Below are 24,451 nucleotides of genomic sequence, written 5' to 3'. Positions count from 1 at the left end.
CACTCTCTACTATCCCAACAGCACCTGCCGAGTGCTCCCCACTCTCTACTATCCCGATAGCACCTGCTGGGTGTCCCCCACTCTCTACTATCCCAACAGCACCTGCCGAGTGCTCCCCACTCTCTGCTATCCAGACAGCACCTGCCAAGTGCCCCCCACTCTCTACTATCCCGACAGCACCTGCCGAGTGCTCCCCACTTTCTACTATCCCAACAGCACCTGCCGAGTGCCCCCCACTCTCTGCTATCCAGACAGCACCTGCCAAGTGCCCCCCACTCTCTACTATCCCAACAGCACCTGCCGAGTGCCCCCCACTCTCTACTATCCAGACAGCACCTGCCGAGTGCCCCCCACTCTCTACTATCCCGACAGCACCTGCCGAGTGCCCCCCACTCTACTATCCAGACAGCACCTGCCGAGTGCCCCCCACTCTCTACTATCCCGACAGCACCTGCCGAGTGCCCCCCACTCTACTATCCAGACAGCACCTGCCGAGTGCCCCCCACTCTCTACTATCCCAACAGCACCTGCTGAGTGCCCCCCACTCTCTACTATCCAGACAGCACCTGCCGAGTGCCCCCCACTCTCTACTATCCAGACAGCACCTGCCGAGTGCCCCCCACTCTCTACTATCCAGACAGCACCTGCCGAGTGCCCCCCACTCTCTGCTATCCAGACAGCACCTGCCGAGTGCCCCCCACTCTCTACTATCCAGACAGCACCTGCCGAGTGCCCCCCACTTTCTGCTATCCAGACAGCACCTGCCGAGTGCCCCCCACTCTCTACTATCCCGACAGCACCTGCCGAGTGCCCCCCACTTTCTGTTATCCAGACAGCACCTGCCGAGTGCCCCCCTCTCTACTATCCCGACAGCACCTGCCAAGTGCCCCCCACTCTCTACTATCCAGACAGCACCTGCCAAGTGCCCCCCACTTTCTGCTATCCAGACAGCACCTGCCGAGTGTCCCCCACTGTCTGCTATCCAGAGAGCACCTGCCGAGTGCCCCCCACTTTCTGCTATCACGCCACTTAGTACTGCTATGACCTAGAGACGGTGAGACCAGGACGGACCAAGGAGGCGTCAGGCAGCAACCCCCTGGGGGTCGTCCCCAGTGGCGGCACACTGGGAGGGGCAGGGGCTGCTGGGGGCCACTTCGGCTCCAGGCGCATCACAGTAGGAAGGTTTCCTGGTGGCCCAGGACAGAGGGAAATCTACAGCCCTGGCTTAGGGAAAGCTGAACAGTGAGAGGAGACAGAGCGGGGACAGGGGAAGAAAGGCCGCGCAGACCCGCAGAGATGGCAAGGTGGGAGGATCACTCCCTGCACCCCAGCCCAGGGTCCCCAGTCTCCTCCTGGGAAATCCACCCTCAGCTGTGGTCTGTGTCCCAGCCCGGGCCCTGGGTTTGGTGTGGGGCTCTAGGTGAGGCTGGGAAGCAGGAGTGTCCCAGGCAGAGGGGCCAGGCATGGGGGAGAGAAAGAGCGGACACCCAGTGGGCAGCACAGATCCCAAACCCACTCCACCCTCCTGGAGGCTCTGGCCTGTGCACCCATCTTCGTCTCGTCTTCACCCTGCAAGGATGGGAGGCTGAGACTCCCTGGGGCAACCCGGGAGAGAGGGTTCCAGGACCAAGGGGAGCTCTGGAGAGGACAGAAAAGCTGCTCCTCACCCCATTCCATAAACAGACAAAGGTGCCCAGAACGGCATGAAGATCAGCAGGAAGGGGGACCCACAGTGCCCCGCCCCTGCCCCACACCTGGCCCCACGCCTCGATGGGGTGGTTCTCCCACAGGACAGGAGTAAGGCCGACTGGTCCCCAGACTCCCAGGAAGAAAGCTCTGCAGGGACCATCTCCCCAGAACCTTCTGGAACCCAGGACAGGAAGGTATGTGTGGGTGGGAGAGGAGGTCTTCTCTCCTTCATTTTCTGCTCATGACACACCTCCCTTCCCAGGAGCTACTGTTCTTGTTCCTGCAGCAAAGATGCCACACGGGGCGGCGGTTGGAACCCTCCTACCCAGATGGCTTCCTTCGGAGAATGCCAGACTTCACGGGGAAGCGCACGCTGGCGGGAGGTCAAAATCATGTGCATTGGATTTCAGCCTCTTTTTAAGCCCAGGCTTTATTCCAGCCTCTTTTTGAGGAATTTGACTGAAAAGTTCCCTCCCTCTCGGCTGATGCGCCGTCCCATCCTGGGCTCCTAGTGTAGGGCTCCTACCCTTGGCTCCAGCAATGCTGATGATGAGGTGCTGGGGTCCCCGAGGACAGGAGGCCTCCAGGAAGGAACCGGCCTCAGTCCACGCCGTCTAGGGACTGTGGCTCTGCCCTCTCGAGCTGTAGCACCTGGAAAGAGAGGCCTGTGACACCACAGCCCCGCAAAGACGGACTGTGGGGCTGTTGAAACACTGGCATGCACCAAAAGCAGGTCACAAGTCCCAGAGGTGAAAAAGTAAATGACCAGAGTCCCCACCGGATGCTGGGCATGTGCGCTGGAAAAGCCTGGAGGGGCGGGTCCAGAACACGCATAGCTGTCACCGCAGATGACAGCAGTGTCTCCACCTTTACCTGCAGCTGTCTCTGATGCTCCCACATGCGTCACTCTTTTGGCTGCATAGTGTCTGAACCCCCTTCCTGATCTGGGGGAGCCCGCCCCTGAGTACATCTTGGTGGGAGCCAAGCCCCCACCTCCCACTACAGAGGCCAGAGCTGGGGCAGCTCCCTCTCCTGCCCTGGGTGGCCAGATGACAGGGCCCATCACCCGAGGCTTGGCCACTCCACTGCCTGGTGACCCAGGGACACTGGGACTCAGGGATGGCAGAGCAGGTTGGCATCCAGCCCAGGCCGGGTGTGGCGGGTGGGCTCCGTCCAACCACAGCAGGGGATATAGGGCAGCAGCCACCTGGCCTGAGTCCCAGCTTTCCAGACCCTGTGACCCCTGCCCTCCCTTCCACCCTCTAAGTCACTCTTTGAGCAAGTTCCATTCCACGGAAATCAGCCAGATACAATATCTCTTCCTTACAACCATGCAGCCCCAAATGTCTTCTAGTCCCAAATGTCAGCATTCCTCAACCTTGGCACCACCAACACGTGGAACAAAGAATTCTCTGCTGGGTGTGGGGTTGGGAGGGGCCCATCCTGCACACGGTAGGACATTCAGCAGCATCCCTGGGCTCCACCCACGGGATGCTGGGAGCACAGACCCCAGCCCAGTCATGATAACCAAAATCATCTCCAGTCATCACCTAATGTCTCCTCGGGGGGGTCAACGGTCCCAGATGTAGAACCCCTGCCACTGATCCACCTCGTTTTACAGGCCACCTGCTCAGAGATGCTGTCACCGACCATGAGGTATAAAGCGGCATCTTGTGGCCTCTAGCTCAGCAGAGGCGGGTTTTCCTCATGTCCTTAAGGAAGAGTTCAAGACATCTTCCTGATTAGAAGGTTACTACTCTGTGGTCATACAGCACCTGTGTGTGCCTCTGTTGTGCACTGATCACACTGTGCTATGGTCTCACAGGTGCTGGAAGGACACTAGGTGTCCTCCAGCTCAGTGTAGACTCCTCAGGATTTATCACTGTTTTTAATTTTTTTAATTTAAATTTTGTTTTGCGACAGGCTCTGGCTCTGTCACCTAGGCTGGAGTGCAGTGGCACGATCACAGCTCACTGCAGCTTCCATCTCCTTGGCTCAGGTGATTCTCCCTCCTCAGCCTCCCAAGTAGCTGGAACCACAGGTGTGCACCACCACGTTTGGCTAATTGTTATATTTTTTGTAGAGATGGGGTTTTGCCATGCTGCCCAGGCTGGTCTCCAACTCCTGGGGTCAGGTGATCCTCTCAAAAGTGCTGGGATGGCAGGCGTGAGCCATTGCAGCCGGCCTCTGATTTATCATTGTTGACAGTGACTCACTGGCCGGCTCTCTCCTCTCGTCAGATGATCCCCTGCGCTAGGGAGGCCATGGCCAAGCTGCTCTGTCATGGCTCCCAAACTGGCTTTGGAAAAGGGAAGGGCCTATCCTTTTTCATTGATTGTATTGTCCTTTCTTGATTCTATTAATAACTAATTAGAAAAAGAAAAGGAAAGCAGGGTGGGTTGGAAGCCATGACGCCATCTGGATACCCCGGCTACTTAGAAACGACAGTGATTGTCACCATACTCATAGAGGGGTGTCCAGCTGCTAATTTTAGTTTATGTAATGCCAGCAAGTAGAGCCTAGCCAAAAGGACTGCACGCCAGACTCTAAACACACTCAGCAATTAGTGTAGCCATTGTGGAAGGCAGTGCAGAGATTCCTCCAAAGATTAAAAATAGAACTACCCTGCGATCCAGCCACCCCACTACCGGGTATAACTGACAGGAAATGAACTCATCTGCCGACAAGACATCTGCATGCCCGCATTCACCACAGCGCCATTCCCAACAGCACAGCTGTGGAATCAGCCTGAGCGCGCACCGATGGATGAGTGGATAGAGAAAGTGCGGTGCACACACAGTGGAGAACTATGCAGCCTTAGGAAAGAAGGAAATTCTGCCATTTGCAACAATACGGATGAACCTACATGAACATCTTAAAGGGAAATAAGCCAGGCAGAGAAAGACAAATACCGCATGGTCTGATTCGTCTGTGGAATCTTGAAAAGGTGATCTTGTGGAAGCAGAGAGTGCGATGGTGGCTACCAGGGGCTGGTGGGTGGGGAGATTGTTGGTCAAAGGCCACAAAAGAAGTAAGTTCAACAGATCCAGTGCATGACATGGTGACTGTAGTTAATATAGGAAAATTGCTAAGACAGTAGATTTTAAGTGCTCTTACCACACACAAATAATAGGCGTGTGGGGTAAGGCACGCACATGTGAAATAGCTTGACTTAGCCATTCCACTGTGACACACATATCAAAATGTCATGCTGGACACCATCAATATATAGAACTTTTATTTATCAACACGAAAAAAGTAAATTTAAAAAACGCTTTAAACATACTTGTCCCTTTGCAGAAAGGAGGACAGTAAAAAAGTCACTGTGTATATAAGAAAGTTTTTCAATCCTTCATGGAAATAACCTCATGTTTCTTCTACAGACATGAAACATGGAGAGAGAAACATTTCTGCTGGATTTACCTGATTTTCTATGCACCGAAACTGCCAAGGCCAGCTCGTGTTGTACAGAAATGGTCGCAGATCAAACCTGTTGTCCTCAGGGCTGTAGTTCTCGGCGTGGTACGCGGGTGTGAGCGTGGTCATCTTGTGTCTGTTCATGGAGTACTTGGAGAAAAACCGCTTCACTTTGTCAGCGACCTGGTGGGCGTGCAACACACGAGCTTCATGTTACCAAAACTGGAGAGACCCCAGGCTGGAATTCCCATGCTGGATCACACAAGCAAATGACTAATGGGTTACTCCCCACACAGGACCTTCCACGATGGCAGGTGTGGGTGATGCCCGTGCTCAGGCTGGGGACGCTGGCTGAGCTATGAAACTGGGGTCCCCCTGCCTCTGATGCTATGAAACTGGGGTCCCCCTGCCTCTGATGCTATGAAACTGGGGTCCCCCACCTCTGATGCTATGAAACCGGGGTCCCCCTGCCTCTGATGCCATGAAACCGGGGTCCCCCTGCCTTTGATGCTGTGAAAATGGGGTCTCCCTGCCTCTGATGCTGTGGCATGCTGCCTTGGGAGATCTAAGATAAATCCTGCGAAGATTTATTTCACAAGGCTTCCAGGAGGTTCCATGGGACTACAATGCTTTTGGGCTTCAGCCCCAGCAAGACTCACAACAGGCAGAAAAGCAATACTATTCAGACCCTGAAGTTTACATTCTATCCTCAGAAAAAGGGAGGGCTTGTTTCATGTTGTGTTTACCTGGCTGTGGGTGAGCCTCACTCAGATTAACTTTGGGCCAGCAGAAGATCAGAGTGGGTAAAAATAACTGAAAAGTGTTACTGTGTGAGATACAGTTTTATTACGTTAGGGTCACACTGTTATCTACTTGTTCCTGCAGGTCAAACCGGCCTCTGCAAAGGGGACATTACCTAACTGGCCTCCCTCTGTGATGTGTCTCACGGGCTTTACCTGTCTCGGGGTGCAGATGTGTCTCCACATGCCGAGGAGTTTGCAGAACATGCTGTAGGGCCCCATCTTGGCCACCTTCCTGAGTTTCCCATAGACCGAGAGCTCTGCATATGTCATCCCCATATCTTCCTGTGCACAACAAAAATCCGTTCCACGATGACAGCAAGTCACAGCAGGGGGAGAGCATAAAGCTTCTTTTGGAGATGGGAACCAGAGACCAAGGAGGCGATACTTTCCCAGAGAGGCAGGAGCAGAGGTGGGCTTTACTCCCCATTGCTAGTCAGCCAGTAAGGAGGTAGCATTTGGAAAACAGCAACGAAGAACCAGGCATTTGGTTTGGAGGACCATAACGGGTGAACGGTGGCTCACCAAGGAGTGCTCATGTCTGAAGGCCCAGTTCCTGGGGATGTGACTTTATTTGGAAAAAGAGTGTAGGCTGGGCATAGTGGCTCACACTTGTAATCCCAGCACTTTGGGAGGCCGAGGTGGGAGGACTGCTTGAACCCAGGGGTTTAAGGCCAGCCTGGGCAACATGGCAAGACCTTGTCTCTACAAAAAATAACAAACTAGCTGGGTGTGGTGGTGTGTGCACCTGCAGTCCCAGCTACTTGTGGGTGCTCAGGTGGGAGGATCACCTGAACCTGGGACATCAAGGCTACAGTGAGCCGAGATTGCGGCTCTGCACTCCAGCCTGGGTGACAGAGCCAGACCCTGTCTCTAACAAAAAGAAGAAGAAAAGAAAAAAGGATAAAACGTCTTTGCAGATGTAATTAAGTAAAGAATCTGAAGGTGAGATGACTCTGAATGTGGGGTGGGCCCTGCATCCAATAACATCCCTTACGAGGGCCAGGAGGACACGTGGAGAAAGGGAGGAAGCCGCAGGAAGAAGGAAGCAAAGGATGGAGTGATGCAGCCACAAGCCAAGGAACACCTGGAGTCCCCAGAAGACGCAAGAGGCAAGAAAGGATCCCCTAGAGCAGGGGTCACCAACCCCCAGGCCATGGATAGGTACTGGTCCCTGGCCTGTCAGGATCTGGATCCCAGAGCAGGAGGTGAGGGGAGGGGCGAGTGAGCATCACCGCCTGAACTCCGCCTCCCATCAGATCCTCGGTGGCACAGATTCTCATAGGAGCGCGAGCCCTGTTGTGAACTGCGCAAGCGAGGCATCTAGGTTGCATGCTCCTTATGAGAATCTACCACCTGATGATCTGAGGTGGAACAGTTTCAACCCAAAGCCATCTCCAACCCTCTGTTTGTGGAAAACATTGTCTTCCACGAAACCAGTCCCTGGTGCCAAGAAGACTGGGGACCACTGCCCTAGAGCCTTCAGAGGGACCAGGACTCTGCCAACACCTTGATTTCAGACCCTGGCCTCTGGAACTGTGAGGGAAGCAATTCCTGTTGTTTTACGCCACTGGGTCATTAGTGACAGTAGCTCCACAAATCATCCATGGAAGGTGTGGCTCATGGAGCAGATGCAGCCTGTCTGCTGTCCTCCTGAGCCCGTGCCCTGAAGTGTGGGGGACTCAGAGAAGAAGAGGGCCGAGGGCTCACTGAAATCTGGGCCATGTTGGAGGCCACAGGGTGCCGCTGGTATCACTATCACAGCGCCAGGCAACAAATGCTTCAAGCCAGGCTCAGAGGAGCCGATTTTACCCCGAGGCTCATACAACCCAGGCCCTTTCCATTGTTCAAGACCTGCTCCCATTCCCTCTCATTCCTACCACACCCCAGGGCCATCATCAGACAGTATGGCCAGAGCCACCGCTGGGCCTTCTTGTCCATCCCTCCAGGGGACGCTAAGTGTTTTCACTGCAGTGGCCACGTCTGTGTTGCTCACCACAGGGTCCCCAGCACCTGACGGGTTGCGCACAAGTGGCTGCTTGGCTGGTTTCTTTCCCATGAAGTGAGCATTTTCCAGTGTAACATTTAATTCCTTCAATTCAACAATAATAGCTGGAGACTTCAATACCCCACTTTCAATAATGGACAGAACAACTAAGATGAAAAATCAACAAGGAAACAGAAGATACGAACAACTCTGTCAACCAGGGAGGCCTGGCACACGCCTGCAGGGCACTGCACCCAGCGGCGGCGGAACCCACCTTCCTCCCAAGGGCACACGGGACGCTTCCCAGGTCAGACCATCTGCTGAGCCACGAGAGAAGCCTCAGACAACTTTAAATGTTGAAGTCATACAAAGTTGCTTTCTCACCACATTGGAATAAAAGTAAAAATTCAGTAACAGAAATTTTGGAAATTCATGGATACGTGGAAATTAAAGAGCGTACTCCTAAATAATCAATGGATCAAGGAGGAAGTCACCAAGGGAATCAGAAAATACTTTGATAAATGAAATGAAGACACAACAGACCAAAACATGTGGGAGGCACTGAATGCAGTGCTAGGGGGGAAATTTGTAGCTATAAACACCTACCTTAAAAAACGAAAAAGATCTCCAATCAATAACCTAACTTTCCACCTTGAGATACTAGAAAAAGAAGAGCAAATGAAACCCAAAGCCAGCACGAGGAAGGAAATGACAGAGATCAGAGGGAAATTAATGAAAGACAATGAAAGAAAATCAACAAAACAAAAAGTTATGCTTGGAAAGATTAAAAAAAATTGACAAACCTTTAGCTAAAATGACCAAGAAAAAAGAGTGAAGACTCAACTAAAATCAGTAATGAAAGACAGACACCTTACAGACCTTATAGAAATCAATGGATTGGCCAGACGCGGTGGCTCACGCCTGTAGTCCCAGCACTTTGGGAGGCCGAGGTGGGTGGATCACCTGAGGTCGGGAGTTCGACACCAGCCTGACCAACACGGAAAAACCCCGTCTCTACTAAAAATACAAAATTAGCCAGGCATGGAGGTGCATGTCTGTAAATCCCAGCTACTCGGGAGGCTGAGGCAGGAGAATTGCTTGCTTGAACCCGGGAGGCGGAGGTTTCAGTGAGCCGAGATCGCACCACTGCACTCCAGGCAGCCTTGGCAACAAGAGCAAAACTCCATCTCAGAAACAAAACAAAACAAAACAAAAGAAATTTTTGGATCATCAAGAAAGACAGGCGCGCATCACTTAATGACAGGGATACGTTCTGAGAAACACATAGCCAGGCCACTGCGCCGTGTGAACATCCTCAAGGCACTTACACACATCCAGATGGTCTAGCCTCCTATGCACCTGTGCTCCATGGTACAGCCTGAGCTCCTAGGCTACACACGTGCACAGCAAGTTGCTGTACTGAATACTCTGGGCCAGTCTAACACAATGCTAAGTATTTATGTATCTAAGTGTAGAAAAGGGACGATAAAAATACAGTAGAAAGGGTAAAAGATGGGACACCTGCCTAGGGCACTTCCCAGGACTGGAGCTTGCAGGACTGGAAGTCGCTCTGGGTGAGTCAGGGAGTGAGGGGTGGGTGAATGGGAAGGCCTGGGATGCTACTATGCTACTGTGGGCTTTCCAAGCACTGTAAACAGGCTACAGTCAATTAATACAAATATATTTTTCTTCCTTCAATAATAAATTAACCTTAGCTTATTGTAACTTTTATACCTTATAAACTTTTCTTGTTTTTGTTTGTTTTGTTGTTTGTATTTTTTTGGTAGAGACGGGGTTTCACCATGTTGGCCAGGCTGGTCTTGGAACTCCTGACCTCAGTGATTTGCCCACCTCAGCCTCCCAAAGTGCTGGGATTACAGGCGTGAGCCACCATGCTCAGCCTTACCTTATAAACTTTTTAATTAAAAAAAAATTGTTTGACTCATATAATAACAGCTTAAAACACAAATACATTGTCAGCTGCCACACACAAAAATTAACTCAACTGGCTCACAGACCTAAACATAAGGACTAAAACTATAAAACTCTTGGAAGAAATTATAGGAGCAAATCCTTGTGACCTAAGGAAGTTGGAGGGTCACGGATCTAATTATAAAAATATTTTTTCTTATTCTATAAGCTTTTCTCTAGCAAAAAAATGATTTTTTTTATTTTGCTTTTTAACATTTTTTGTTAAAAACTAGAACACAAACGCATCCATCAGCCTGGGCCTGCCCTGGGTTAGGATCATCAGGCCTGGCAGAAATTCTCTCCAGCTGCGATGGCATGTCCTTGTAAATCGGAATCTTGTTACTAAAAAGCTCTGAGCACTAATACATGAGCTCAACAAGGTGCAGGGTATATGGTCAATATGCAAAAATCAACTGTGTTTCTCTATAAACTAGCAATGAACAATCTACACATGAAATTAATAAAACAATTCCATTCACCAGAGTATCAAAAACAATAAAATATTTTGAAATACATTTGGCAAAAGAAGTGCAACCTTAAATTCTGAGAACTAGAAAAAACACTGTTGAAAGACATTAGAGGCTGGGCGCAGTGGCTCACTCCTGTAATTCCAGCACTTTGGGAGGCCAAGGCGGGCGGGTTACTTGAGGCCAGGAGTTCGAGGCCTCATGTTCTGGCCAAAATGGTAGAACCCCATCTCTACTACAAATACAAAAAACTTAGCGAGGCATGGTGATGCACACCCATAATCCCAGCTACTCCGGAGGCTGAGGTAGGAGAATCACTTGAGCCAGGGAGGTGGAGGTTGCAGTGAGCTGAGATTGTGCCACTGCAACTCCAGCCTGGGCAACAGAGTGACACATTGTCTAAAAAAAAAAAAAAAATTAGAGACAACTTAAATAAGTAAGACATTCCATGTCCCATGTTCATGGATCAGAAGAGTTCTTATGATTAAGATGGTGAAACTCCCCAAACTCCAAACTGATCTACAGTGTCATGCAGTCCCCATCAAAACGCAAAAGCTTTTTTTTCTCCAGAGATTGACAAGCAGATCTCAAAATTCATATGGATGTTCAAGAGGCTCAGAGTACCCAAAATCCTTCCTACAAAGTTATAATAATCAGGACAGCGTGGGACCAGCATAAGGAAAAACAGAAAAGATCTATGGAACAGAATTGAGTGTCCAGAAATAAATCCTACATTTACAACAAGGGTGCCAAGATACATCAATGGGGGAAAGGATCATCCTTTCAGCAAATGGTGCTGGGACCACTGGATATTCCCATGCAAAGGAATGAAACTGAAGCCCTTCCTCATACCACACACAAAAGTAACTCAACTAAATCACAGACCTAAACGTAAGGACGAAAACTAGAAAACGCTTGGAAGAAACTATAGCAGCAAGTCCTGGTGACCTAAGAGGCTGGAGTGTCATGGATTTTATCATAAAAAGCCCACAGCCACTTCCCCCAGCATCCACTAAGCTACCAACCACAGCCTGGGCCTCATCACGAAGGGCCAGCATGCAGTGGAGGAGTCGAGGGCGATTCTCCTCCTACATCGCTCTAAAACACGAGCAGAGGTGCCCCTCCTGCCTGCGAGGAACTTGCGTTCCTCCGCCCGCCATCTGCTCTCCCTCCCCTCCCACCATGTCATCCTCTTTCTGGGGCGCCAACCATGAGGAAGTGAATTGAAGTGTCAAAGGCCAGGGATGTGACTGACATTGAGCCCTGGGCACCCAGGCCAGGGACCCAGTGACAGCGATGCAGCACAGTTCCTGGGGTCAGGAGGGAGGTAGGAAGAGCCAGCACCACCACACAGGAGGTGGGGAGGAGGGCAGGAAGCATCGTGGCAAAGCCACCGCCATTACCTCGTCAGTCTGGGACACCTGTCCATCAGCCAAGGGCTCCAGCTCTGCGGTGGCCGGCGCCGACAGGATGCTGCAGCCAAAACACACAGAGGTCGGTCAGTGCAGCTGCGAGGGTGGTGTGAGCTCTGGGAGAGAATCCCCAGACTAAGTTTCCCGAGTACGCTGGTCCTGGCCACTCCGTTCACCGTGGGTAGGACGTCACCAAGGCTTGCGGTGCTGGGCTTTCCAGCGGGGGTGAGCATCCTGGGCTGAGGAGTGTGGGCACTGGTGTGGCCTCACGACCCCAGGAGGAGAGGCAGAGATGGAGGCACAGTGCAGGGCCAGTCCACCGGGCACCGGGCACACCTGGGTCGAGGGGACTCTGCTGTAGGGAATGTCAATGGCCTGTGCACTGTGCCACATTGAGGAGCACCCCTGGCCTCTACCTGCTAACACCCAGCACACCCCGTGTGGCGAAGCTGACTAAGCATGTCTGCAGACATTGCCTGATGTCCCCTGGGGGGCACAGTCACTCCAGTGAGGATAAGCAAAGAAGAAAACACATTCCCGTGGCAGGGAACCTCGGCAAAGGCCGAAGAAAGGTCCGGACACTGATCCATCTGCAGTCACTGCTAAAGCACAGGCGCTCTGCTCAGATGTGGCGAGCCTCGGCCTGCCAAGCATCGGCATGGGGAAGGCAAGGAAGGGAGGCAGGGCAGGCGGGGGAGGCAGGAGGCCACAGCTCCGTGATCTGGCAGGAGCGGGGGGCTGTGGAGGCACCACAGGAAGAAAGGGAGGCTTGGTCGCAGGCCTCAAGTGCCAGCTCAGGGGCAGGACCATTCAGCAGGCAACAGGAGCTACGAAGGAGCCTGAGTGTGGGCCAGGGTGGCTGGGGCCGTGCTGGGAGAGGAGCCCCGTGGCTGCGGAGCCACAGCCCGTGAGCACACTCACCTCTGCAGGGCAGGAAGCTGGAAGCGCTGGATGCAGAACTGGACGAAGGCCCTGAGGTCCGTCTTGCTGATCCCGCCTATGGGGTTGATGTCCGCACTGGAGCAGTCGTACTTGGTCAGGTAGCCCAGGAGACTGCAGGGAGAGGGAGAAAGAGCGCGGGTTCCCAAGGGGCCGCAGACTCCATCAACCCTGGCCAGCCAGGGAGTCGCTTCTTCCAGGGGCCCTGAAGCCAGAAGTGTGGCATATTCAAGCATCCCGGAGAAGTCCCAGAGCAACCCGCAAAGGTGGCAGAGGCTGCAGAGGACCCAGGAGGGCCTTTGAGTGCACCAGAGGAGACGCCGGGGATGGCAGGCAGATTTCAGAGGTCACCAGCACGGAGCTGGGAGCAGTCGTCTGAACAGAGCTGAGGGACAGAGGTCTTGGGGTGTCGGGAGGGAGCAGGGACCGGACACACGTGGACACTCTGCTGCCCGGGCGGCCGCGGGCCCCTCCCCTGCCTGTCAACTCTGAGGCCTGTGGTCGGCAGAAGAATCCATCCCTCACTAAGGTGCCCACGTCCTAATCCCCAGAACCTGTGACTCTGTCACCTCGCAGGGCCAAAGGGACTTTGCAGATGGACTCAGTTGGGGACTTGAGATGTGGGAGTGATGCTGGATTGCAGGGTGGGCCTGAAATGCAATCACAGGGGTCCTTAAAAGAAGGGGGTGAAAGTGAGAGTCGAGGGAGCCCTGACTGCAGGGGAAAGGCAGAGACGCGAGGCCGCTGGTGGTGAAGACGGAGGAGGCGTTGTGAGCCAAAGAAGGCGGGACTCCAGAGGCTGGAAATGGCGGGAAACAGATTCTCTCCAGGGCCTCCAGAAGGAACCCACTGTGTCCACACCTTCACTTGAGCCAGGGGACCCATACTGGACCTGTGTCCTACAGAACTGAGGGACCATAAATGTGTGTTGTTGAAGGCACAAACTTTGTGATCCTGGGTTACAGCCGTCCTTCTCCACCCCACCCCGCTGCCAACGCTGGTGCAGGCCTCCAGGTTCTCCACGGGACTCCTGGCTGACCACCCATCTCCTCCATACCAGGCCAGGCCAAGCCCTTCCACAGTCTGAATCCCCTCAATGGTGCCCTTGACCTTGCAAGGCCTTCCAGGCTGGCCCCTGCCTATCCCACCAGATGCATTTCTTGACACTCCCAAACTCACACCTCCGTGCCTTCTCACCCTTCCTGACCCTCACTGTGGTGCAATGTAGGGGGTGTAAGACCCCCAGGGTCCCAACAGAGGGACAGGTGAGACCCTGTGCTGCCTTCAGTGAGGGCTACCCCAATCACCCCATCGCTCCCTGTCCTGTCTCATCCAAGGCTCCTTCAGCAGGAGCTGGGATACGGGCCAGACGGGCCAGGGGAGATGACAGTCTCCATCTTAGCACTTTTTCTCTTCCATCCCCAGTAACTGCCAAGGACTGGGGAAATCCGCCGGGGCTGACTCAGAGAGCACAGTCTGGGGAAATCCCGCAGTGCAGAGCTCAGCTCAACCTGCAGACCCGTGGGGCCAGGATGCTGCCTCATCTTGGTGGAAGGAAACTCCAGCCAGGAAGTGGGGACCATGGGGATGGGGAGGCACGGTTATAGGGGGAAAATTGAGGCAGACTTTTTCTGGTGAAATCAAGACTGAACTGGCGGACTGGTGAGACTTTGAAGCCAGCAACAGGTGTGGCCATAAATTTCAATACAGGACCACCGAGTTCCAGCAGCTGTCCCCTCCTCTCGCACTCTGCATGGACCTTTCCCCCAGGCTGGTCACTTCCATCAGCTGAAATCATGTTGTTAGCAGCCTAACTTCAACACAGCCTCTCAGCTCTGCATTCCCATGCTGACCCCAACTTAACCCCGCAGGGCTGGCTTCACTCTCCCCTCCCCTCCTGCTCTCTCTGGAACCTTCTCCTGGGCCTGCCTCTGAACCCACCCCTCCTGCTGCTGTGGGCGCACTGGCCAGGCCCCCAGCAAAGCCACCCTCCTGCCTGGTCACCTGCTCTCATCTCCTCACCAGCAACATCCCCACTGTCCCGCACCAGCAAGTCCACTCCCTCTCTACTGGTCTTTTCTTGACAGTATCTTAAGGCAAGAAAACAAATGGAGACCAGTCTGGGCAACAGAGCGGAAACAAAAAAAATTAGGCATGGTGGTGCGTGCCTACAGTCCCAGCTACTTGGGAGGCTAAGGTGGGAGGATTGTTTGAGCCCAGGAGGTCAAGGCTGCAGTGAGCCGTGACGGTGCCACTGCACTCCAGCCTGGGTGACAGAGCAAGACCCTGTCTCTAATAATAAAGCAAACTCCTTTTCCTGTTCCCAGTGATCTCTGCAGCGCCTATCCTGCGCCTCCCCTCCCCTTCAAAGTGAAATTTCTGGAAACAGCTGTCTCTGACGTCTCACACCTCCCTCTGCCCCACACACCGCACACTTTCCAAAACAGCTCTGCAGGTCTTCCAGTCCCCACTCAAGACCAGGCCTTTCAGGGAGACAATGATGGGCTCTCAGTCCTGGGGGCGTCATGACTCAGGGCTTCACGGGCTCTTCTCCACCCACCCTCGCCTCCCGCAGGCCTTTATGAAACCCACTTCTCAGTAGAGCCCTCCCTGGGCAAGCTGCTTACAAACTCCCAGCTCTCCCTTCCCCTCCTTGAGCTCTCTCTGCGGACGTTTCCTACAATACACATGTTATCTGCTGGGCTATCACTGTCTCCTCCCACTTGCGGAGAACAGGAATTGTTTCTGACTCATTCACACCACCGGGAAGAAAGCCTGAGGGAGGACAGGTGTCCAACAGGCCCCTGATGAGCAGACAGGGATGCGACTGAACTAGAATCAGAAGCAATTCAACAACAGAATTACAGGGAAATTTAAAAAAATCAACACTACACATTTGAGATTCTTGCCAGAACACAGAAGAAGAGAAGGACTGGCTGTGACCCGTGAGAAGAAGGCGGCAGAGGGAGATGCAGCATGGGAAACAGAGAGAAGGGCTTCAGTACTACATCATGAGGGTGGTGTCTGCAGCCACAGAGCCTTCTGTCCCGCAGTGAGAAAGGGGCAGCTGAGGGATTACATTTACGTTTGCTTCTTTTCTTTTCTTTTCTTTTCTTTTTTTTTTTTTTTTTGAGACGGAGTCTTGCTCTGTCGCCCAGGCTGGAGTGCAGTGGCGCGAACTCGGCTCACTGCCAGCTCCGCCTCCTGGGTTCACGCAATTCTCCTGCCTCAGCCTCCCAAGTAGCTGGGACTACAGGCGCCTGCCACCACGCCCGGCTAATTTTTTGTATTTTTAGTAGAGACAGCGTTTCACCGTGTTAGCCAGGATGGTCTCGATCTCCTGACCTTGTGATCTGCCTGCCTCGGCCTCCCAAAGTGCTGGGATTACAGACGTGAGCCACTGTGCCCAACCCGTTTGTTTATTTTCTAAATGGCATCTAGAGACCTTCCAGCTCCCAGAACCCAATCCCACCCTGGAAAAAAATACTTGTTTCTTTGTTAACATTTTAAATACTAGAAAATGATGGACAAGAGTTGTGAGGGGGAACTCTTACAACACAATTTTATAACAGATCAAATTCTTCCTCATCTACAAAAGCAATGCAGAGCCAAAGCAAACATCAATCTCCTCAACTACACCAGAGCTGAGAATATACACCAGCCGTCACACCCCTCCTGAAAAATCAGTCCCTTACAAAGGCACCAGAGGCACCAGAAAAGCAATGGTCAAAATATGCATGAGGAGGATGAGAATTTTTACGTAGTATCAGGTGTTAATTTCAAATTTCTGTAATTAGAAAAATAAAATAGGACTTAACAGTAAAAAATCAGTTTTAAAAGAGAACACATCTGCAGACAGGCAAGGATGCAGAGTGATTAAGACACTCACACTCTTTGGGAGGCCAAGGTGGGCGGATCACGAGGTCAGGAGATGGAGACCATCCTGGCTAACACGGTGAAACACCGTCTCTATTAAAAATACAAAAAAATTAGCCAGGCGTGGTGATGGGCGCCTGTAGTCCCAGCTACTCGGGAGGCTGAGGCAGGAGAATGGCGTGAACCCGGGAGGCGGAGCTTGCAGTGAGCCGAGATCGCGCCACTGCACTCCAGCCTGGGTGACAAAGCGAGACTCCGTCTCAAAAAAAAAAAAAAGAAAAAGACACTCACGCCATAGAAAAAAGGGAGGGATAGATGGATGGAAGGGAGGAAATGTGGACAGATGGGTGGATGGATGGACAAAGGGACAGATGGGTGGATGGATGGGTTGGGTGGACAGATGAAATGGTGAATCAATACATGGATAGATGAGTGGATAGATGGACAGATGGGTGGATGGACAGACACATTGGTGGATAAATGGATAGGTGGGTGGGTGGATGAATGCATGGATGGACAGGTGGGTGGAGGGATGTGTGGGTAGATGGATGGATGGATGAATGCATAGACAGATGGGTGAATGAATGGATAGATGAGTGGGTGAGTGGGTGGGTGGATGGACAGACAGATGAGTGGGTGGGTGGATGGATGGATGAATGGATGGACAGACAGATGGGTGGATGAATGGACAGGTGAGTGGGTATATGGATGGGTGGATACATAGATGGATAGATGAATGGACAGATGGATGGATGGGTGGATAGATGGATGGCCCAACTGATGGATGGATAGATGGATGCATAGACAAACAAATGAATAAATCACAAATAGTTTTTGAAATCCCTCAGCTCCTAAGGAGCAACTAAGAACAGCACAGACGAGCTGAGAGGGATAGAGGCTCACCTAAGGGAAGTGGGGAAACCAAGGCTGGAAAAGAATTTCTAGCAGCCTCCACTGCTGGACTTGAGGGGCAGCTTGAATTTTATCCAGAAAACAACAGGGAGGCTCTGAGTTTTGTTGAACAAGGAAGCAATATGAGAAGGGGAGTATTTTCAGTCCACATAAAAAATGAACTCTGGTTTGGAGGTAAAAACTAGCTGCAAAGGAATGACTTAAGACACAGTGGAACAGCCTAGAAGAAAGAGGGGAGCCTGACCATGGCAGAGGGCGGTGGGAAGATGAATTTGAGGCGCAGTAGAGATGAAGAACCACAAGGCTGATGAAAGTGGTGAGCGCCCAGAGCCACCTGCAGGAAGGCGATGCTCATCCGCTCTGCCACTCGGGTTGGGTGAAATTCTAGAGGAATGATGTCGTTCCAGGCACCAAACCCGCCATGAAAGGCACAGGATGATAGAATCTCACAGTGTGTCACCTTCAGAGACCTGAGAGGTTCAGGGGCCCACCACCACGTGCCAGTGGGCCACACTCACCTCTCATCCACGTTGGCGGATCCCAGCACGAGGAGCCCACCGTGGACGCCCCGAGACCAGAGGCTCAACTGAGCAAACAGATAGGCAAGGACCATCCGTATTCGAGCCTGGAAAACACAACAGAGGAAATAACGGGTTCCCTTGCAAAGGAACACGGGGGAGACGCACACCCACAAACTCTTGAAAACAAGAAAATTAAAATAGCTTAGGAGCTCTCTAGCATTCTGGGAACATCAGAGTCTCAGAGTCCCACAGTGTCCCGAGGCCTTCCTCTTGGGGTGGTCCCACCTCCACAGGGCTCACACAAGCTCAGTGGTGCCTTGCCTTCAAAGATGGGAGCACCCGGAGCCCGGGAGGGCAGAGGGAGCACTGGTGGCAGGACTGAGCCGTGGGGTCCCTGGGAGAAAGCTTGGCAACTGCATTTCCATCCCTTTACCACTGGCAGGAGGGGAGAGGCCACCCAGGCACAGCAGAAAGGGGACAGAGAGAGACAGGGCAGATCCCAGCAGCTGGAGCCCCCCGCCTCTCTTTTCCTCCACCCATCACAGAGCAGTCAGTCAAGTGCAGTAGCTCAGGAGGCAGACAGCGTCTGGGCTGTTCCCTGAGGATTAAAGAGACACACACTCACACACAGTCATGTGCACTCTCACACTCATGCACACCCACCCACCCACATGCTCACAGGCATGCTCGTGCACTCACTCATGCAGACGCACTCATGCACACAACTGTGCACTCACGTTTGTGCACACTCGCACATCCACACACTCACACTTGCTTTTGCACAAGCACTCACAAGCACACCCACACTTGTGCATACATTCACACACTTGTACTCTCATACACTCATGTAACCTCTCACGCTCAGGCTCACACTCAGGCTCAGACACACCCTCTTGCTCTTGCACTCAGGCTCATGCACACACTTGAGCACGCACATCCTTACACCCCCGCTCTTGCTCTTACACATCACATGCTCATGCACCAACACACACACACAGACCCCCTCCTTGTTAACAAGGCTGCATGACCGACGTCTTCAGTGAGGCATACAGGCTGTGACCCCAGCACTGGCTGTCCCTAGGTAACCGGTGCCATGAGCTTCATGGAGACGATGGCCCAGGTGGGGGCACCTCCACATCCTGTAGTGATTGTCCCAGTGCTCCCTGCACCCCCACCCCCAGGGGGCGCCGGCCCAGGCGGGGGCACCTGCACATTTTGCAGCACCAGGTTTTCCCTGCTGCTTCCTCCATGAGCTGCAAACAGAGGGCTCTTCCCCGTCACCAGGCTGAAGATGCCCATGACGGCCTTCACGGCTGGATCGATGTTGAGACTGATGTGGTGGCTGGAAGGAGAAGTGTAGGCGTTGAAGGCAGCGTGTGCACGTGTGTGCATGTGTGTGCGCATGTGCGGTGAAGCCCTGATGACCTAAAACTGACCATTGTAACCCATTTAAAGCGTATGATTTGTGGTGTTTAGCAATCCACAGTTTTGCGCAGCCATCACCACCATCTAGCTCAGAACTTCCCATCACCAGAGAAGGAAACCCCATCCCACTGGCAGTCTGTCCCCACTCCCTCCTCCTCCAGCTCTGACAGCTGTGACAGTGACAGATGCAGAGAGTGACAGTCACCCTCTCTGTCTATGCCGTGGCCTGTTCTGGACATTGCATGGAAATGGAATGGAAATGGAATCAAACACCATGTGGCCTGGTGTGGCTGGCTCCACTCCCTTCATCCGCACCACGTCTTCAAGGTTTCTCCTCACTGTGTCATGTGATCGTGCTCCACTCCTCTTCGTGGGTGACTAATATTCCACCGTGTGAATGGACCACAGTTTCTTCCTCCGTTCATCTGAGATGGACCTTGGGTTGTCCCTACCTCTTGGCTTCTGTGAATGGTGCTGCTATGGACTTTCCTGAACAAGAATCTGTTCGGGTCCCTGTTTCTGATTCCTCTGAGTACATATCTAGGAGGAGAATCACTGGAGGGCATGGGGACAGCTTTTAGCTGAGCTCAACAAACAGGATGGGGAGCTGCTCATTTTCTCCTAGGAGCCATTATGGATGGAATATTCTAGATAGAACCCAGTCTTTCTTCTCCGGAAAGGTGCCCTCCTTCCACTGTCCTCACATAGAGAACTGCCCGTGGAAGAGGCAGTGAGGGCGGGGGAAGAGAAAGGAGGAGGGGTAGGAGCCAGCCTGCAGCCAACTCCCAGGACCTGCTGCACACCCTGGTGAGCACATATGACCTGCAGCCTGCACTGGGAATGCCAGGAGTGAGGGGACAGAAGGGCGGAAATTGCAGGCGCCATCTGAGACTGGGGTGGGTCAGATAGGGAGGACTCATACATAGCTTCCCTGAAATCTGGCTCAAACCAAGAGAAAGTGGAGCCCTGATAAGCTCCTAGGTGCACATTTAAGCAATTGCTGATGACAGGAGAAACAAACTGGTCTATCCGTACAGTGGAATATTATTCACCCACAAAAAGGGACGGAGCACTTACACGTTTATCCACATAGTGGATGACACGATGCGGAATGAATGAAGCCAGTCACCAATGCACTCACAAGTGGAGCTTCCAGCGACTCTGAGCTCTGTCAGCCACCTGCCATGCCCAACACCAGGGACCAACTCTACCTTCCAATCTGCTGGGCCAACTCTCTGGCCCGGGTGCACGTCTCCTGGGAGGAGTTCTTGCTGGCCATGTAGCAGGTGGTCAGTATGCGTCCACAGAGGTCTCGGGGATCCTGGGGAGTGTAGCTGATCTGGTTCACGATGGTGCGGACATCAGCCAGCACTTCCTCATCTGAAAACCACCAGGACAGAATGGGTGGAAGTCACCTGAGTGTGTGGGGTGTTTACATAGTTCCACCCCGGTCTACACCCCCAGGTGCCTGTGCGGCTCCACCCCGGTCTACACCCCCAGGTGCCCGTGCGACTCCACCCCGGTCTACACCCCCAGGTGCCCATGCAGCTGCACCCCAGTCTACGGCCCCCAGGCGCCCATGCGGCTCCACCCCGGTCTACACCCCCAGGTGCCCGTGCGACTCCACCCTGGTCTACACCCCCAGGTGCCCATGCAGCTGCACCCCAGTCTACGGCCCCCAGGCGCCCATGCGGCTCCACCCCGGTCTACACCCCCAGGTGCCTGTGCGGCTGCACCCCGGTCTACAGCCCCCAGGTGCCCGTATGGCTGCGCCCCGGTCTACACCCCCAGGTGCCTGTGCAGCGCCAGCCCAGGCTATGGCCCACAGCCCCATCCATCGGGCATCATCACCGCTGTTCTGCTGCATATGCTAAGGTGATGTCTGATACCATATCACACGGGGGAGGATGTGAACCTCCGACGCCTGTGTTCTCCCCACCAGGCCACACCATGCACAGAGCAGGCAGGTACAGCTCTGGAGACTCAGCCATATGGGCCCAAAGCCCCAGGAAGCTACTGATGGCCTTGCTGCCTTAGCTGCAGGACTGGGATGTGACGCTGTGACATTTGTGCGTGGCCACAAAGCCCCCTTCACCCCGATGTCCATGGCACGGGTGTTTCCTCTGCCCCCTCCTAGGCCCCCAACTCAGGCAGCCCAAGGGCTGGACCCTGGAGCCTCCCTCAAGCCAACAGATGTCACCTACTTCCGCTCCTCACGGCCTCGCAGACCTGGCAGCACATGGAGTAGATGAGGCAGGCGGTGGCTGCGCTGTCCACCCCGCCACTCAAGGGCAGCAAAAACCCTGCCTGGAATGGACCAATCAGACAGCGTGAGCAGAGCCTCGGAGAAGCAGCATGCCCATGGATCAGCCAAGCTCCACCCATAGACCTCAAGGAGGCGTCCACAGAAATGCACGTGGGTGTCAGCACTTTCCATGGGGTCAGGACAAATACCCGCACGTGGCAGGATGAATGGATTTTTCAGAGGGAAAAAAGACACTTCACTGCGGGGCGTGTCAGAGGCTGACTCCACCGACGAACTACAGATACGCATGATTACAATGCTGGCAAGATGGTGAGCGTGACCCTGAATGCTGATGGGCTGGGTTCCGCTGAGCCTCCAAAGGTGGAGCTGACCCACCAGCCACTGTGCCCACCTTGCCTCTGGCTAGCACAGACTAAGCTCCCCACGGAGGCAGAGTGATGAAATGCTTTTTGTTGTTTGCACTAAAAAAAAAAAAAAAATCCCTACCCTGCCCCAGAATAAAACCAGACCAACCAGCAGAACAAGCAAAGTGGGCTCACTAGAAACTGGAAGTCTTACCTGTTGACTTCGTCTTAAAAAATCCCAGAGCCAGCAGGCAGGTCCAAGGCTGCAGGGCAATCAGAACATGGAGCCCGGAGGTGGCGGCCCCTGCCCACAACACCCGACAACCCACCCAAGAAGGCCCCAGGAGGCTGCAGTGCCAGAGTCAACGCTGGGCTCTCAGGACGCCCGTCTCTGCTTTAGGCACCTCATGAGAAGGGACGCATGTGATTCTGAAGACAGCCCCAGGACGTGGGTATTATCATCGTCCTCATTTTAAAATGGGGACACTGAACCACAGAATGGACGGACAGCACCTTGGGGCCCAAGGTCACAGCACGGGGAAGCAGCAGGGCTGGGGGTCACACCCAGGGGGTCTGGCTCTAGCATCCACGCCCTCAACCCAGGGGAGGCACAGTTACCTTCTGCAAGTCCCCACCCAGGCAGGTTCTGAAAACCCACTGCGTGACCTCCAGGAGTCCCCGCCCCAGGGGCGTGGCCACACAGACGCCAGGTCCCTCCCAGGGGTCAGGGGCCACACACCTTATCTCCTCCTCAGGGCTGTGGTATTTCCACTCGATGGGCTCAGAGATGGGTGCCAGCAAGTCCTCGTGGCACGAGAGGGCAAAGTCCACCTTCACTCTGGGGTAGGGGCTCGCCCTGCTGGCCTGGCAATGGAGATTCAAGACAGAATAACTCCTAGCTTCACGGAAACCCTCTGGGTCCCCAGGACCGACAGACAAGCAGGACTCCATCAGCCACAGAAATGCATGTCAAAACCACAGTGAGGCCACCCTCACTCCCACGAGGATGGCGAGAAGCAAAATGACCAACGGCAACAGGTGCTGGTGAGGGGTGAGAAACTGGGATTCTCAAACCTGGCTGCCTGGAAACTACCATGGTGCAGCCGTGTGGCAAACGCTCTGGCAGCTCCTCAAAGGCTAAACAGAGCCAGGCACGGTGGCTCACACCTGTAATCCCAGCACTTTGGGAGGCTGAGGCAGGTGGATCACCTGAGGTCAGGAGTTCGAGACCAGCCAGACCAATATGATGAAACCCTGTCTCTACTAAAATTACAAAAATTAGCCGAACATGGTGGTGGGCACCTGTAATCCCAGCTACTCGGGAGGCTGAGACCGGAGACTCGCTTGAATCTACGAGGCAGAGGTTGCGGTGAGCTGGGATTGTGCCATTGTACTCCAGCCTATGGTAGTTCACAGCAAGGGTGAAACTCCGTCTCAAAAAACAAACAAACAAAAAACCAAAAAGCAAAAAACAGTTAACAGAGTTACCATAAGACCCAGCCAATTCCACTCCTGGACAGACACACCCAAGAGAAATGAAAACATGTGTCCCCTCCAACAGAAGTACATGTATGTTTGTAGCAGAATTGTTAATGATAGACAGAAAGTGGAAACATTCCCGATGCCCATCAGTGGAAGAGTGAATGAACACGTGTCCATCCCCGCTACGGAACACTCTCTGACCATACAAAGGGATGAGCTACAGCCACTCCCTGTATCTGTGGGTTCTACACCCACAGATTCAACTGCACACAGATAGAAGATACAGTAATCACAGGATCTGAAGCCCATGGATACAGAGGGCCGACTCTTCATATCAGTGAGCTTTGCAGGGGGCACTGTGGGACACAGGCATCCCTGCAGGGGATCGGTGCAGGCTCCTGGGTCCAATCCCTGTGGATACCAAGGGGTGGCTGCACCCGACACATAGATAAACCTTGACAACAGCACAGTAAAGTGTGGGAAGCCATATACTGTGTGATTTCATCCCAATGAAACGTCGAGAATAGGCAAATCCATGAAGACAGACAGTAGATTCGTGGTTGCCAGGACCGGAGGAGGGGAACGGGGTGCATAATGGGTACAGTTTCTTTTTGGGGTAATGAAAATGCACTAAGATTGTGGCTGCATAACTCCATGAGTACATGAAAAACCACTGAATCAGGTGCGTAAATGGATACATTGGGTGGTATGGCAAATACAACTTAATAAAACTGCTATGAAAAAAAGGCTGGGCACGGTAGTTCACGCCTGTAATTCCAACACTTTGGGAGGCCGAGGCAAGAGGATTGCTTTAGCCCAGGAGTTCAAGACCATCCTAGGCAACATAGTGAGACTCTGTCTCTACAAAAAAAAAAAAAAATTAAAAAAAATTAAAAATTAGTTGGGCATGGTGGCATGTGTCTGTTGTCTCAGCTACTCAGGA

The 24,451-nt window shown here is 53.2% G+C and overlaps 1 protein-coding gene across 5 annotated transcripts in view; it reads right to left on the bottom strand.

Moving 5' to 3' along the window:
* The window catches only part of NADSYN1 (NAD synthetase 1), a 69,890-nt gene that overhangs the window by 18,772 nt on the left and 26,667 nt on the right, over window positions 1-24,451 (bottom strand). Inside the window, exons 11-21 of one of the 5 annotated variants that reach the window (XR_008669997.2) lie at window positions 22,766-22,890; window positions 22,241-22,289; window positions 21,621-21,723; window positions 20,628-20,796; window positions 19,198-19,333; window positions 17,989-18,095; window positions 12,665-12,796; window positions 11,735-11,804; window positions 6,063-6,191; window positions 5,113-5,289; window positions 2,216-2,340 (exon numbers count right to left, since the gene is read on the bottom strand). Coding sequence is in view for 4 of the 5 variants with exons in the window: in XM_063693302.1 (XP_063549372.1) it covers window positions 4,497-4,679; window positions 5,113-5,289; window positions 6,063-6,191; window positions 11,735-11,804; window positions 12,665-12,796; window positions 17,989-18,095; window positions 19,198-19,333; window positions 20,628-20,796; window positions 21,621-21,723; window positions 22,241-22,289; window positions 22,766-22,890 (1,380 nt within the window). In the remaining variant the exon portion in view is untranslated. Of the gene's footprint in view, window positions 1-2,100; window positions 2,341-2,376; window positions 4,680-4,910; window positions 5,290-6,062; window positions 6,192-11,734; window positions 11,805-12,664; window positions 12,797-17,988; window positions 18,096-19,197; window positions 19,334-20,627; window positions 20,797-21,620; window positions 21,724-22,240; window positions 22,290-22,765; window positions 22,891-24,451 lie in introns of those variants that run through there. The other 4 variants (XM_055356642.2, XM_063693302.1, XM_055356643.2 and 1 more) reach the window with 4 other exon arrangements.

Source organism: Gorilla gorilla, chromosome 9 (assembly GCF_029281585.2).
Source record: "Gorilla gorilla gorilla isolate KB3781 chromosome 9, NHGRI_mGorGor1-v2.1_pri, whole genome shotgun sequence".
NCBI lineage: Eukaryota > Metazoa > Chordata > Mammalia > Primates > Hominidae > Gorilla > Gorilla gorilla.
Note: the sequence above shows the minus strand (reverse complement) of the source record. Positions and strands in the feature narration are given on the sequence as shown.